Source organism: Thalassophryne amazonica, chromosome 9, assembly GCF_902500255.1.
Source record: "Thalassophryne amazonica chromosome 9, fThaAma1.1, whole genome shotgun sequence".
NCBI lineage: Eukaryota > Metazoa > Chordata > Actinopteri > Batrachoidiformes > Batrachoididae > Thalassophryne > Thalassophryne amazonica.
In genome coordinates, this window is record NC_047111.1 from 77754167 (window position 1) to 77772015 (window position 17849).

General features: G+C 40.1%; 1 protein-coding gene across 1 annotated transcript in view; it reads left to right on the forward strand.

The window, feature by feature from the left end:
- Positions 1-17849, forward strand: part of LOC117517961 (ryanodine receptor 1-like) — a 200213-nt gene that overhangs the window by 122592 nt on the left and 59772 nt on the right. The window contains exons 70-73 of the mRNA XM_034179082.1: positions 3714-3954; positions 4563-4650; positions 5243-5335; positions 5737-5751. Of these exons, the coding sequence (XP_034034973.1) occupies positions 3714-3954; positions 4563-4650; positions 5243-5335; positions 5737-5751 (437 nt within the window). The remainder of the gene's footprint in view (positions 1-3713; positions 3955-4562; positions 4651-5242; positions 5336-5736; positions 5752-17849) is intronic.

A 17849-nucleotide genomic window follows, 5' to 3' on the forward strand; every position in this document is an offset into this window, starting at 1 on the left:
AAAAAATTAAAAAGTGTTGTTGTTATATGTAAAATCATGCTCTTCCTGATTTGCTTTGTTAGGACAGTAATGAAGTCAGGGCCAGAAATTGTGAAAGCACGGCTGCGGTCATTTTTTGAAAGTGCTGCAGACGATATAGAAAAGATGGTAGAGAACCTCAAACTAGGCAAACTGTCGAAAGGCAATCAAGTAAGTCTTTGTCCACTTTACACATTGTTGTCCCTTACAAATGATGTGGTTAATGTCTGACCTGAAATCTCCTGAGTCCACTTGTCTTGTGTTGGGTTTTCTTTGAAGCAAGTAAAAGGTGTGTCCCAGAACATTAACTACACAACCATTGCCCTACTCCCAGTCCTCACCTCTCTCTTTGATCACATTGCTCAGCACCAATTCGGAGATGATGTCATATGTGAGTCTTTCACAGCAGTATCCTTTCTGATTTGCCGTGGTATTTATCCTAACACCACGTGCCTGTTTCCTGTATACAGTGGATGATCTACAGATGTCATGCTACCGCATCATGTGTAGCATCTACTCTCTAGGAACAGTCAAGAATCCCCATGCTGAGAGGTGAATCGAAATCTGCATGGCAGATATAGAATTAGGAATTAGTCGTGGCCAAGTTTCTTTGATTGAACTTGTTTGTAACTTTTGCAGACAGAGGCCAGCTCTTGGAGAGTGTTTGGCACACCTGGCAGCTGCTATGCCAGTAGCCTACTTGGAGCCCCTCTTAAATGAGTTCAATGCATTCTCTGTCTACACCACAAAGACACCCAGAGAGAGAGCCAGTGAGTGTGTTATCATCTCCTCAGGCTTGTTTTCTTTCTTCAGAAGTCTTGTTCCTGAGTTTTCTTTCATTCTTTCTTTTGTGAATGGCAAAGTATTGGGCCTTCCTAATCAGGTCCAGGAATTATGTCCGGATATTCCAGAGTTGGATGCCCTGCTAAAAGAAATCGGGGGCTTGGCAGAGTCAGGTGCCCGTTATACTGAGATGCCTCATGTGATTGAAATCACTTTGCCCATGCTGTGTAACTATCTTCCTCGTTGGTGGGAGAGAGGACTTGAGAACTTTCCTGAAATGGAAGGCCGAATCTGCACTGGTGTCACATCTGAACACCTCAATCAGCTGCTGGGCAGCATCATGAAAATTGTAGTCAACAACTTGGGCATTGATGAAGCCTCCTGGATGAAAAGATTGGCTGGTGAGTATTGGTTTTAATATTATTTATGTGTTATAATGCTCAGATGAGTGATTTTATTGTTGCCCATTAACAAGTAGTTCAGTGGCTAATAGGGATGGGTACTGGGAACTGGTTCTTTTCGGTTATCGTTAAAAAATTATTCGATTCACCGACATCAGTAGCCTTTTTGCCTTACGATTCCCTTATCGGTCCTTCAGAGCGGCAGTTGTTTTTGAGGGTGTTTGTCAGGAAAATGATCATTTCTCTACATTGATTACAGACCCTGCAGCGGGTCTTTATAATCAGTCGTTTCTGCAGCGCGGCTTTGCTTTGAACCTTGAACCAATGAAGCAGCATTTCAATCTACTGCGTTGTTCGTTCATTGCTTTGCTCCTCTTCAGAAGCGGCAACTCCGCTTCTTATCCCCTCTCAAAGTCATTAAAATATGTCAGCCGTGAGACACTTTTGTGCAGATTAAAGTGACTAACTGGGGCTCCTGTCTTGTTGCAAGAAAGAAACAAGAATCGTCCTCTGTTCCGTTGCTCCAAAACCCTGCGCCGCTCTCTGCTGAGTCAAGTCTGCTCGGAATTTATAACTTCAAAGCAAATCGCCATTTAAATGAAATGACACCTCTTTCCAAACATTGTAATACAAACAGTAAACTGCAATTGATCAAAATTATTTTTGCTCCCAAAATGAGATGTCCTGCAGTGATGTGCAGCAGCCCAAGACTGTATGGCTGCAGACCTGCAGACTCCAGCAGCCAGCTGAGCTCAGCTCAGACGTATGGAGTGACAATAATGCCATTAATGTCTGAAAGGAAATGCTTTTGACAAAAATTACAGATTTTTTTGATTTCTGTTAATGTCCAGAGATCAAGGATCCAGTGACCAATTTCATATTTATTTACTTTAAGACTCAATAAAATGTTGTTCACATAAAAAACCTGTAAAGCCTACTTTTAGTACACAGAAAATTCACAGGAGGTATTGATAAGGGAATCGATAAGGAATCAGATCGATAAGTGGAATTGATAATGGTATTGATATCGATATAATCTTATCAATACCCATCCCCAGTGGCTAATGAATTATGCTATCAGTAGGTAGACTGGGATTTCATTCCCAGTCACTCTACTTGTCTGTGGCTTTAGACAAGACACTTTATGCAAGTTGTTTCAGTCTACTCAGCTGTAAACACGTACCAGGCTTGGCCGGGGAAGTAACTTGCGTCAGACTGGAGTCCTGTCCAGGTGGAGTCAGAATCTCATACACTTCACATACACTTAATTCTTCTATTAATTCATTACCACTACCCTTTTATCCTTTTGGGAGTCATGGAGAGGTGGATCATTTTCTTGGTTGACCAAGATACGGGACACATCCTGAACTGGTCATGTTGCTAACACAAGACAAACACATACAGATGAAAGATATCTGAGCATCGGAAGTCATGAGGTCACTTCTGATATCTTTTGAGAAGGATGAAGGTCCAAATCTTTAGAATCCTGGTGCTTCCAGTCTTTCTGTATGATTGTGAACCTGAACAGTAACAGTAACCTAAGATGACTATTAGATGTCTTTAGTAGTAGCTCTCTCTAGAAAATCCTTGGGTACAGTTGACTTTGTGTCAAATGAATGGTTAACTTCGGATCTTCCAGATGAGGTGTACATCTTTTATTGTGAAGAAACTTCAATTTTGACACTGTGGGTTTGTGTTCCTTTTCGGACTGTGATACAACAATCAGGCATCTCATTGTTGAGGACCACAGTAACTGATGAGCCCAAAAGGACACCCTCATATCACCTGGATGCAACAGATACATGACTATCATGAGATAGGGAGGTACTGCATTTATATAGAGTTTTTCCATCTAAATCCAAACTGCTTTAAAATGCAACTGCACACCTGGAGCAACATGGGGATTAAGGACCTTCCTCAGGGGCCCTTAAGGATTTTTTGGTCTGATGAAGATTTGAATCAAGGATTCTCTGGCCTCAAGCCCACTGCTTTAACCACTAGGCCAATATTATCCATGTCTGGTCCTTGGGACCCAAAAGTACTGCATATTTTCCATGTGTCCCTTTACCAATCAGAGTTGGTCAGCTCAGTCAGGTGTGCTCAGGTAATCAACAGTTGACTGTGCAGTTGAACGGTTTGGGTCCCAAACACCAGGACTGGGAAACACTGCACTTGACAATCACCTCCCCCACACTATTGTTTTGACACAAGGTGAATCCATAAGGTGATGGATGTGGCAACACAAAGTACCAGCACATGCTCCTCGACCTGACCTACTTAAATATACAAACAGGCAATCATTCACACCTATTAGTGATGTAGGCATATTAGTTAACCTAACCTGTAAACCTTAGAATATGGGAGGAAATCAGAACCCCAAGGACATGCACACTCTACAGAAATAGCTCAACAATCAGGGTCAAACTCAGGATGTTTTTGCTGTAAGGCAACAATAAAAATTACTATATTTTGTTATACAGCTGAATGCAGAATCTTTATTTTCTACTTTAGTGTTTTCACAGCCTATAGTGAGCAGGGCAAAGCCAGAAATGCTAAAATCTCACTTCATACCAACAATGGAGAAGCTGAAGAAACGCACCTCAAAGGTGGTGGCTGAAGAAGACCATCTGCGAATGGAAGGAAAATCAGAAGGCGATGAAGAAGATGGCACAATACGTGATGAATTTGCTGTTCTCTGCAGAGACTTGTATGCGCTCTATCCTCTACTCATCCGTTATGTAGACAACAACAGGTACAACCTGGAAACAACTGTCTAGAATCTATACATCCACAGAAGCAAAAAATTTAATTCAGATGCATTACGGCTTATTATGGCAAGAAAATTATTTTTAGTACACTTTCAGGAAGTAATGAGTTAGCAGGGGTACCGAGTTGACCCATCTCAGATGTTGAACTGTAAACTTAATAGAGTCGTAAATGTACATTAATTGCTAAATCTGGTTTAAATAGTTATAATTTAACTCTGAGTCAGTTCCAATCTTTTTACCAGTATTGATCAGTATGTCTATTTGTATTGTGTATTTATATTTGCAGACTGTTTTTCTTTTTTACTTTCACTTTTGATGCTCTGTGTGCTTCTTACCCCGTGTGCTGCTGTACAATGCTGCTGGAAACTCAATTTCCCTGAGGGTGTCTTCCCAAGGGATTTATAAAGTTCTGTCAAATCTGATCTAATCTAATGTTTCATGATGGACTAACGAGTTAAAAAGTTACAAAAAAGAACAAGTTATTATGATATTTTTTAAAAGTAAATTCTGATTGATATGGATAGAATCACAACTTATTGCAGTGTTGGTTGCTGACACTTAATGAGACTTAGGGTAGACTGTTCTGTTGCAGAGCCCGCTGGCTGACATGCCCAGACCCAGATGCAGAGGAACTGTTTCGAATGGTTGGCGAGGTCTTCATATTCTGGTCTAAATCCCATGTAAGTACGTTTGTTGCCTCCACCAAGGAGGTAATGTTTTCAATGTTGGTTGTGTGTTAGCAGAATTGCGCAAAAATTACTAAACAGACGTTTGTGAAATTTGGTGGAAGGGTGGGGTATGGGCCAAGGAGGAAATAGTAACTTTGTAGTGGATCCAGTGATGAACATTTTTTTCCACCTTCTTTAATATTGGCAGATTGGGCATTTTTGTGCATGATCCACAAATTCTAAATTGCTATCCAGATCTGAACCAAATCTTTTTTTTTTTTTTTTTTTTAGATCTGTGCATTATCTCTTGATAAATTTGTGAAAATGTTGAAAAATGCCCAATCTGCCAATGTTAATGAATGACAGTAACAATGACGGTGCCCCCCAATTAAGATCTAGATGTTGTGTAGAGATTACTTTTGAAGTGGTTCCAAATAAAGGTAACAATCTAGGATTTTTTTTCAAATTTAAAAAAAAAAAAAAGTGCAAGAAAATAGGTACCTGTGTGTGTACTCGCTGACTGCCGTTCTAGTTTGGTCTTGAATTGCAAGCATTTGTAGCAATGCATTCTTTTGTGCTTGTTTTTACTCTTGTTGTATTTCAGAATTTTAAGCGAGAGGAACAGAACTTTGTGGTGATGAATGAGATCAATAACATGTCATTCCTCACTGCTGACAGCAAGAGCAAAATGAGCAAGGTGAGCCTGGTTACTTGTCACATTTTAAACCTTTAGACCTGTAGTAATCACATTTTCTGTAACATTGATACGTGGCATCATTCGCGATCATGATTTTAAAAGATTCTTGCTCTTGTTTGGTCATTTACCAGTGGTCTTATAACAAAGGTTATATTATGCTTAATAATGCTTAATGAAGTCCACAGTATTGTATCACTGGTTGTATTGCTGCCATGCAGCCTAAGACAGTACAACACTTACCAGGTACATTTAAAGAGTCTATGGCTAAATTTATTTATTTTCTTAAATTGCTATTAGTTATGGAGATTTTATTTCAAGTCAAACGTTTGAAGATTTGTTAATGATATTCTGTCTTTGGCTGTCCTTTGTCCTCTTCTTTCGGGTTGCGGCCGGGTTTCCAGGGCGGGGATTCAGAGGTTAGACTTTGTTCTTGCACGATCGCTGTGCTGTCCGCATGGCACCTCACTTTGGGGGAAATCTTTTCATCAACCTCTCCAGCACACTGGCACACCAGATCCACATCTGCAAACTCACACACACCCATCTATACTTGCACACCCATGAAAATAGACACACACAAAGATGCCATGCATATTCCACTCAGAGAGACATGACACCACTCAGCTAATTCTATGCCAGTGACAAATACTTTTTGTGCTTGCAGCTCATGTACTAAGTTGTGAATACTTTCCAGTTTATTATTAGTGAACAAAATTCAGCTGAGAAGTTGCCATCACTATAAATATACAGTATAGTTAATGGGATACGAACAGTTCTTCAGAGGAGAAACAGGTGTACGAGTACTTTGGATCCTCTTACACTGTTAATATTTCATAAATCCCCATGTATAAGCATGAGTAGTTGGACACTGTGACAAAATCTCAGATAAGAACACCTCTCCCAACATCATACACAAAAACCTACTAATTTATCTGGAGACATTTACACTGTTCTCATAAAGGATCTCTGGACAATTGGGCAGGCTCCATCTATGGGGCATTCCCAGTCCTGCCAGTGTGTGAGGGGGGAGTCTGGAGGCGCTTGATGAAAGTACTCGACTGTGGAGTTGGGGTCATGGCACTGGGCTTTGCACCTAGCCCATGGTGGCAGTGAGAGTGCAGTGCCATCACCCTGTCACTGAGTTTGCTCTTTTCTGATCATAGATGAGTCTTCTAGTATGTCTTTGGTTTCTTCTCATTGAAGGTTGGATGTTCTGCAGCATTTGCAATGCTTTTTGCAAACAGGGGACGATGTTAGTTGTCCATGAGGACACTCACAATGGACATTTTCTCAGAATGACACATGACCTGGGAATGTAGCGTTTAGGGCCACACAAGCAATGTCTGACATTTACTTGTGGTGGTTAACATGTTTTTCAACCTGTATGCGTACCTCTGGAGATACATTTATCACATTTTTGTTTTTTCACAAAGATCATGTTGCTGTTTATTACTTATAATGCAAGACAAACCATTTTGTTTACCGAGTTTAACATGCATTTAAAATGCAAGGAAAATTTTGGTAATGATGAATCAAATAAACCAGTTTATATACATTTTACCCTATTCATTCAGTTGTTAAAGGTGCTTTCACACCTACTTTGTTTAGTCCGGACCGTCTGACTTGTCAGTTTAGTCAGAGTTAAAATGATAGGTGTCAAAGTTGTCTCGGACATCAGTTTGTACCAAAGGACCAAAATTTGTTCCAAACGAAAGAGGTGGTCTTGGTCTGGATTAAACTGAACCATGGTTCGGTTCATTTGCAGTGTGAAAACACTTCTTGGATAGTTCAGACCAGCTACAGGCACCCATTAACCAGCAAAAGAAGAAAAGAAACAGACAATTTAGACAGCAGACAATTTTAACTTTTGATCACAAGTGCAGTCAACATGCTGCTGGTAAAAATACTATGAACAATAATAGTGCAGTTGCAATCGAAGGAATCTGTTCATTCTCTTTTCTCCATTTAAACAGAACTTTTATTTAGTTCAGGTGGAACTTTTCACCAAATTGACAAAAAGCCAGTGTCAGACGCATGTACGTCTTCAAACAAGTCTATGTCAAGGGAGATGTAGCCTCCATAGATGATGACAAAGTCAGGATGTAAGTACTATGTTTCTTTACTGTGAACACATTGTAAAACCAAATATTCAGGTGTGAAAATGCCATAAGAAAAATGATACTCAAATCTTCAAATTCACATTCTGTTGTTGTTTTACATGTTCATGGAAACCATTTGACCACATATATTTAAGATATTTAATATTTGAGAGATTAATGTAAACCCCTTTTTTATTTCTATTTTACAGTTTCATTGTCATTTTCCCTTTGAAATTTTAATGAAACTCTTGGAGGTTGGGCCAACCCCCCAAAAAATTAATGCAACAGGCAGGGTACTCAGTTCAGTTCATTTCAGTTTTACTCACACAGCATACAGAGGCAGTTTGGTGCACTTGATTCAAGAGCAGCCCTGCCCATTTTCCATATAATGTGAAGCTGCACCAGGAAGGGCATCCGACATAAAATGAAATAAACATCCAGGTCAATTTTGAATTTGCTGTGGTGACCCAAGGTGAAAAAGGGAGTTGAAAGAACATACAAATAATAACATTAAATCATAAATGGCATCATCTTAAGGCAGTCAACTTCGTACTCTGTGTTAAATAATTTACAAAGATCCAATATTCTACCAAGAGCAAGCTCATGGTAATATTGGCAAGGACAATCAGGAAGAACTCTCAAGGAGAACAAGATGCTATTGGGGGGGACTTGCCGTGACTGTTTATGTCGACTAAATGAAACAAAAATTACTGATAGACTCCGTATTTATGAGCTCATAATGTGCAATGTTGTTCACTTGTTTTGGTATATTACTGACATGGTTTATATTATCAGGTTATTAGTAGTTGAGACAAAAATTTCAGAAGTGCCCTTTTGTGCAAACTCTGTTTTTCTAATTCCCTTTTCATATAATAAATAGTCATCACATTGTCTGACTTTGTATTAAAATCGTGACTTATCGTTCAGACGCCTGATGTCTGCCTGGCCTTTTGACTACCTTCTCCATTCATGTGACATTCTCAGGAAATTTCGTGTGAGATTCTCCCTTTTTTATGCTCTTTTTTTCCCTCTCCTCCCAAGAAATGCCATGCCACATCATGGTTTAGTTTCCCTTACAATAACATGTCATCACCCACTCACTAACCCATGACTTGTTTACCTGAAGCCGGTTTGTGGCATCATTTAAACTTTACAGTGTGTGCAATATTACCTTGAATTTACCCAATACACCATTCCCTCAGAATGAGCTATTTCTATGTCCACTTTTGCCAAAAGTAGCATTAATCATGTCAATACATTATAAAAATTATACACTTCTATATTGCCAGTCCGAACATAAAGGTGTGTATATATATACGAGGTATCTTATAAAACTAACCGGCAGTTTTATAAAAAAAAAAAAAACAAAACTATATGGATTTAAATGACATGCGATTACACCAATCATGCTTGAACCCTCGTGCGCATGCGTGAGTTTTTTCACGCGTCGGTGACATCATTTCCCTGTGGGCAGGCTTTGAGTGAGCACTGGTCCAGCCCTCTCGGCTGAATTCCTTTGTTTGAGACGCTGCTCGAGATGGCGCGCGTTGCTTTATCAAACTTTTTTCAGGACCTGTGAGGGATATCCGAGTGGACACTATTCAAGAAATTCAGCTGGTTTTCGGTGAAAAGTTTAACAGCTGATGAGAGATTATGGGGTGTTTCTGTCACTTTAAGGACTTCCCACGGAGCGGGATGTCGCGCAGCGCTCCCAGGCGACTTCGTCTGGCTGTTTCGAGCTGAAATCATCCTAATTTAAGGCTCTGTTGACCCAGGACGTCGTGAGAGAACAGAGAAGATTCAGAAGAGGCTGGCATGAGGAGTTTATGCGGACATTCCACTGTTAAAGGTCATTTTGTAATGAAAGAACGTGCGCGCAAATTCGCCGAGTCGTTTCCGTGACGACGCCGCAAATCTGTGCGCTGCGACAGGAAAAACACCTCCGTGTTGAACACCATTTGTAAAATTCAGGCGGCTTTTGATGGCTTTCAACAATTGAGTAACTGAGAAATTGTTTAACAGTTGGGCATGTTCCAACTTGCTCGTTAAGTTTTCCAATGGAGGTGTTTTTCCTGTCGCGCCCCCCCCCCCGCGGTCGGGTGCGGCACGACATGCGAATCTGCCCGCACGTTCTTTCATTACAAAATGACCTTTAACAGTGGAATGTCTGCATAAACTCCTCATGCCAACTTCTTCTGAAAGTTCTCTGTTCTCTGACGACTTACTGGGTGAACAGAGCCTGAAATGTAGAAGTTTTCAACTTGAAACAGAGAGATGACGCCGCCTCGGAGCGCAGATCGCCGTCAGGCACCGTGGGCCGTCCTTAAAGCGACACTACCAGACCAAAATCTCTCATCAGCTGTTAAAATTTTCAACGAAAACCAGCTGAATTTATTGAATGGTGTCCACTCAGTTGTGCTTTACAGTTTTGAAAAAATTTTAATCAAACAAAGCAGCAGTCTCTGAGCCATTCCTAAACAATGAAAAATCGACGAGAGGGTGGGCGACTCCTCACTCAAAGCCTGCCCACAGGCGAATGACGTAACCGACAGGCGTGAAAAAACTCTCGCATGCCCACGAGGGTTCAAGCATGTCTGATGTAATCACACATGATTCAAATCCATATGGTTTTTGAAAAAAAATAATAAGGTCGGATACTTTTCTAATAGACCTCATATATATATATATATATATATATATATATATATATATATATATACACACACACACAGTGGGGTAAAAAAGTATTTAGTCAGTCCCTGATTGTGCAAGTTCTCCTACTTAGAAAGATGAGAGAGGTCTGTAATTTTCATGATAGGTACACTTCAACTATGAGAGACAAAATGAGAAAAAAAAAATCCAGGAAATCACATTGTAGGATTTTTAAAGAATTTATTTGTAAATTATGGTGGAAAATAAGTATTTGGTCACCGACAAACGAGCAAGATTTCTGGCTCTCACAGACCTGTGACTTCTTCTTTAAGAAGCTCTTCTGTCCTCCACCTGTTGCCTGTATTAATGGCACCTGTTTGAACTTGTTATCTGTATAAAAGACACCTGTCCATAGCCTCAAAGAGTCAGACTCCAAACTCAACCACGGCCAAGACCAAAGAGCTGCCGAGGACACCAGGAAGACAATTGCAGACCTGCACCAGGCTGGGAAGAGTTAGTCTACAATAGTCAAGCAGGTTGGTGTGAATAAATCAACTGTGGGAGCAATTGTAAGAAAATGGAAGACATACAAGACCATTGATAATCTCCCTCGATCTGGGGCTCCATGCAAGATGTCATCCTGTGGGGTCAAAATGATCATGAGAACGGTGAACAAAAATCCCAGAACTACACGGAGGGACCTGATGAATGACCAGCAGAGAGCTGGGACCAAAGTAACAAAGGCTACACACTACGCAGAGAGGGACTCAAATCCTGCAGTGCCAGGTGTGCCCCCCTGCTTAAGCCAGTACATGTCCATGCCCGTCTGAAGTTTGCCAGAGAGCATATGAATGATCCGGAAGAGCATTGGGAGAATATCATGTGGTCCAGTGAAACCAAAATGGAACTTTTTGGTAAAAACTCATCTCATTGTGTTTGGAGGAAGAAGAATGCTGAGTTGCATCCCAAGAACACCATATCTATTGTGAAGCATGGGGGTAGAAACATCATGCTTTGGGGCTGTTTTTCTGCAAAGAGGACAGGACGACTGATCCGTGTTAAGGGAAGAATGAATGTGGCAATGTATCATGAGATTTTAAGCCCAAACCTCCTTCCATCAGTGAGAGCATTGAAGATGCAACATGGCTGGGTCCTCCAGCAGGACAATGATCCCAAGCACACCGCTCAGGCAACAAGGGAGTGGCTCCATAAAAAACATTTCAAGGTCCTGGAGTGGCCGAGCCAGTCTCCAGACCTCAACCCCATAGGAAATTTGTTGAGGGAGTTGAAAGTCCATGTTGCCCAGTGACAGCCCCAAAACATCACTGCTCTAGAGGAGATCTGCATGGAGGAATGGGCCAAAATACCAGCTACAGTGTGTGCAAACCTGGTGAAGACTTACAGGAAACATTTGACCTCAGTCATTGCCAACAAAGATTATTTTACAAAGTATTGAATTGAACTTTTGTTATTGACCAAATACTTATTTTCCACTATAATTTACAAATAAATTCTTTAAAAATCCTACAATGTGATTTCCTGGATTTTTTTTCTCATTTTATCTCTCATAGTTGAAGTGTACCTATGAAGAAAATTTAATCTTTCTAAGTCGGAGAACTTGCACAATCAGGAGCTGACTAAATACTTTTTTACCCCACTGTGTGTGTGTGTGTGTGTGTGTATGTATATATATATATATATATATATATATATATATATATATATATATATATATATATATATATATATATATATATATATACACTCAACAAAAATATAAATGCAACACTTTTGGTTTTGCTCCCATTTTGTATGAGATGAACTCAAAGATCTAAAACTTTTTCCATATACACAATATCACCATTTCCCTCAAATATTGTTCACAAACCAGTCTAAATCTGTGATAGTGAGCACTTCTCCTTTGCTGAAATAATCCATCCCACCTCACAGGTGTGCCATATCAAGATGCTGATTAGACACCATGATTAGTGCACAGGTGTGCCTTAGACTGCCCACAATAAAAGGCCACTCTGAAAGGTGCAGTTTTATCACACAGCACAATGCCACAGATGTCGCAAGATTTGAGGGAGCATGCAATTGGCATGCTGACAGCAGGAATGTCAACCAGAGCTGTTGCTCGTGTATTGAATGTTCATTTCTCTACCATAAGCTGTCTCCAAAGGCGTTTCAGAGAATTTGGCAGTACATCCAACCAGCCTCAACCGCAGACCACGTGTAACCACACCAGCCCAGGACCTCCACATCCAGCATGTTCACCTCCAGCATCGTCTGAGACCAGCCACTCGGACAGCTGCTGAAACATTCGGTTTGCATAACCAAAGAATTTCTGCACAAACTGTCAGAAACCGTCTCAGGGAAGCTCATCTGCATGCTCGTCGTCCTCATCGGGGTCTCGACCTGACTCCAGTTCGTCGTCGTAACCGACTTGAGTGGGCAAATGCTCACATTCGCTGGCGTTTGGCACGTTGGAGAGGTGTTCTCTTCACGGATGAATCCCGGTTCACACTGTCCAGGGCAGATGGCAGACAGCGTGTGTGGCGTCGTGTGGGTGAGCGGTTTCTGATGTCAATGTTGTGGATCGAGTGGCCCATAGTGGCAGTGGGGTTATGGTATGGGCAGGCGTCTGTTATGGACGAAGAACACAGGTGCATTTTATTGATGGCATTTTGAATGCATGAGATCCTGAGGCCCATTGTTGTGCCATACATCCAAGAACATCACCTCATGTTGCAGCAGGATAATGCACAGCCCCATGTTGCAAGGATCTGTACACAATTCCTGGAAGCTGAAAATGTCCCAGTTCTTGCATGGCCGGCATACTCACCAGACATGTCACCCATTGAGCATGTTTGGGATGCTCTGGCCCAGCGTATACGACAGCGTGTACCAGTTCCTGCCAATATCCAGCAACTTCGCACAGCCATTGAAGAGGAGTGGACCAACATTCCACAGGCCACAATTGACAACCTGATCAACTCTACGCGAAGGAGATGTGTTGCACTGCATGAGGCAAATGGTGGTCACACCAGATACTGACTGGTATCCCCCCCAATAAAACAAAACTGCACCTTTCAGAGTGGCCTTTTATTGTGGACAGTCTAAGGCACACCTGTGCACTAATCATGGTGTCTAATCAGCATCTTGGTATGGCACACCTGTGAGGTGGGATGGATTATTTCAGCAAAGGAGAAGTGCTCACTATCACAGATTTAGACTGGTTTGTGAACAATATTTGAGGGAAATGGTGATATTGTGTATGTGGAAAAAGTTTTAGATCTTTGAGTTCATCTCATACAAAATGGGAGCAAAACCAAAAGTGTTTGTTTTATATTTTTGTTGAGTGTATATATATATATATATATATATATATATATATATATATATATATATATTTATATACACACACACACATACACAGTGGGGAAAATAAGTATTTGACCCCCTGTCAGTTTTGCAGGTTTTTCCCACCTACAAAGAATGGAGAGGTCTGTAATTTGTATCGTAGGTACACTTCAACTGTGAGAGACAGAATCTAAAAAAAAAAAAAAAAAACAGAAAATCACATTGTATGATTTTTAAATAATTAATTTGCATTTTATTGCATAAAATAAGTATTTGATCCCCTACCAACCAGCAAGAATTCTGTCTCTCACAGACCTGTTAATTTTTCTTTAAGAAGCCCTCTTATTCTGCACTCTTTACCTGTATGAATTCCACCTGTTTGAACTTGTTACCTGTATAAAAGACACCTGTTCACACACTCAATCAATCACACGCCAACCTGTCCACTATAGCCAAGACCAAAGAGCTGTCTAAGGACACCAGGGACAAAACTCTAAACCTGCACAAGGCTGGGATGGACTACAGAACAACAGGCAAGCAGCTTGGTAGAAGACAACTGTTATGATTATTTATTAGAAAGTGGAAGAAACACAAGATAACTGTCAATCTCCCTCGATCTGGGATTCCATGCAAGATCTCAGTGTGTGGGGTAAGGATGATTCTGAGAAAGCTCAGAACTACACAGGAGGACCTGGTCAATGACCTGAAGAGAGCTAGGACCACAGTCACAAAGATTACATTAGTAACACATGATGCTGTCATGGTTTAAAATCCTGCAGGGCAGCAAGGTCCCCCTGCTCAAGCCAGCACATGTCCAGGCCCGTTTGAAGTTCACCAGTGACCATTTGGGTGATCCAGAGCAGGCATGGGAGAAGGTCATGTGGTCAGATGAGAACAAAAATTGAGCTTTTTGGAATCAACTCCACTTACCATGTTTAGAGGATGAGAACAACCCCAAGAAAACCATCCCAACCGTGAAGCATGGGGGTGGAAACATCATACTCTGGGGGTGCTCTTCTGCAAAGAGGACAGGACGACTGCACCGTATTGAAGGGAGGATGAATCATGGGTCATGTATTGCGAGATTTTGGCAAACAACGTCCTTCCCTCAGTAATATCATTGAAGATGGGTCATGGCTGGGTCTTCCAGCATGATAATGACCCCAAACACACAGCCAGGGCAACTAAGGAGGGGCTCCGTAAGAAGCATTTCAAGGTCCTGGAGTGGCCTGGCTAGTCTCCAGACCTGAACTCAATAGAAAATCTTTGGAGGGAGCTGAAACTCCAAACCTGAAAGATTTGGAGAAGATCTGTATGGAGGAGTGAACCAAAATCCCTGTTGCAGTGTGTGAAAACTTGATCAAGAACTACAGGAAACGTCTGACCTCTGTAATGGCAGACAAATGTTTCTGTACCAGTTGTTAAGCTCTGTTTTTCTGGGAGGCCAAAAACCTATTTTAGACACAGAAGGGTCTGTGTCCAATGTTTACACTGTTTTCATTATGAACGCCTATATCTTTGGATATGGTGTCCTTTAGCACAGATGATATTTCGGATAGCCATTGGCCTTGACCAAATTCTGACTTAAATCATTAAAGTTATGTTAATTACTGAAAATTCCTGTTTCTATAGTTTCATTGTCACCATGATGAACTGTTTTCTTTTATTTTTGGAAATGTCATATGCATTTTGTGCCAGATAGGCCATTTAGTACTCATGGTGTTTGAAGTATCAGTTGGCCCAGAGATAGACCAACTTTTGTTATCTAAATCATTAATTAAAGTCATCAATACTGTAATGTTATTTTTGAAAGGTCTTGTACCAACCAGCATTGTTTTCAGAGTGGCACTTTTAAAATAAAATATTTCAGAGATCGCAGTTATTTAAACTTTTTTGAAATTTTGGGCACCTTTCCTTTTTTTTAAAGAATTATGATGGCGATAGAATTTGTTAATTCTAAAGGTAACTGAGACAAAGTGAAAAAATAAGGGTACAGATTGGGCACAGGATCCTTAAACACACTGTTTAACTGTTTTCAGAATAGAGCTGTTTTTCCATATTTTTATACTAAGATCTCTGACTGAGGGAAACATATGATTATAATAATGTCTACTTTTTATATGCCAATCATATCACAATCATTCCTTACAAAAAAATACAGCTCAACTGTCTTTACATTGGACGTATGACTGGCCAAAATTTCAAATCCATTTTCATAAGCAATAAAAAGTGGACATAGAGCCACCTGATTTTCAGTGAATGACATGGAATCTTATTGTCTGAGAATTTCCTCAACTGCTTTGCACCTCCTTTTCTAAAAACATCTAACCTTCCACTGACTGTAATTTAAAGTAGTGGCTACTTTGCACTGTTAGCAAATTTGGCACAGTCTAAACTGTGTCTGAGGATCCTTTACTTGGATAGTGCAATTTACTTTGCTTCAAGAACCACAAATAATTTAATACAGTGCAATAAATTGCTGTTGTTCTGCACTGACGTTACCTCAGATACAAAGAACATGCAGGATGTGTTCAATCAGTGTTTTCTGATGAAAGCCAATTTCAGTCCCAGTTCATATACAGATAATCAATGTTCAATGCATAAATTCCAACTCAGGAAAAATTGACAGGGTGTTTAAGTAGGCAACTGGAGTGCAAACTTGGAGAATATGAACACAAAGAAACACAAGGTCAAAGACAACCAACATACCAGCAACCAAGAAACTGAAAAGCAGGATTTAAGTAGACTAGGAGGTTGTTAAAATTCACAGCAGATGCACAGATGGTTGACTTAATTCAGCTGCAAGAGCAAACAGGAAGAAAGCAAAACAAACAAGAACAGAGAAGAATGTGTGAAAGTAAAACAATGAAGTGGGGTGAAGCTGACAAACCTATAGAATTCAACCAAAGGAAGACATATAGAAATAAACCTAATCCCAAACAAGAATGAAACCAGATACACATTTAAAGAATAAACCAGAACTAAAAATACTAAAAAGTCACAAGGAAGAACACAGAAATAATTTCAAGAACAGAGAAAACAAACTTAACCAAAACTGGAATTACTTTTAAAATCAATGCAAAACTGACATCACACCAATAGATACTAAAAAACACAGGCGACAGACAACATGGACATGAACCACAACATAAATTCACATTTGAGCCACAGTAAACTTGATTGACTACTATTGTGACTAAAAAACAATTAGATAGCCAGTCAAGGGATGTTATAGTGAGCAATCTGTGGTAATTGTGGCATTGCAAAACATTGTAACCCATCGTGAAGGTTTTGAAAATGTAAAAAAAAATGATCTGTGACATTGTATCACTTCGTGATCTCTAAGAGTGAATTATCAGATGTAATTTGTGCAGATAGGAGGTGATATGCATCTTTTACTTTAATTTTACAGCTGGCTTTGTTTGTTTTTTGTTTTTTCAAAATTATCTTGACACAGTTGTAAGATTAATCCATCAGTACTGAAGTTAATATGAAAAACAGATTCAAAATCAATTTGAGCAGACAAGACCGGAAATTGACCAAAATTTAGCTTCTCAAAGAGGTGGCCAGGTAAGTAACAGAAGGTAAAAATGGTGACAAGAAAGAGGAAATTACAGAAATTAGGATCAAATCTAAAATTACAGCTGGAAACAAAGTAAGGTTCACCAACAATCTGGCAACTGGAAACTGAAAGTGTATCCAAATGAAATCACTCACACAGCATGATAAACAGCAGTTGAACTGGACTTCTTACCACTGCTGTGGATTTTCTCACATTTAGTTTAGTGGTAAAAATGGCATGAACATGTTAGGACAAAAATGTTGGGGTTGTTGACAGAGCACATGTACAACCCCAATTCTAATGAAGTTGCAGTGATGTGTAAAATGTAAATAAAAACAGAATACTATTATTTGCAAATCCTCTTCAACCTATGTATATTCAATTGAATACACCACAAAGACAAGATATTTAATGTTTAATGTACTGATTAACTTTATTGTTTTTGTGCAAATATTTGCGCATTTTCAAATGGATACCTGCAACACCTTTCAAAAAAGTTGGGACAGTGATATGTTTACTACTGTGTTACATCACCTTTCCTTCTAACAACACTCAATAAGCGTTTGGTAACTGAGGACACTAATTGTTGATGGTTTGTAGGTAGAATTCTTTCCCATTCTTGCTTGATGTACGACTTCAGTTGTTCAACAGTCTTGGGCCTCTGTTGTCGTATTTTGCGCTTCATAATGCGCCACACATTTTCAATAGGCGACAGGTCGGGCCTGCAGGCAGGCCAGTCTAGTACCTGCACTCTTTTACTACTAAGCCACGCTGTTGTAACATATGCAGAATGTGGCTTGGCATTGTCTTGCTGAAATAAGCAGGGACGTCCCTGAAA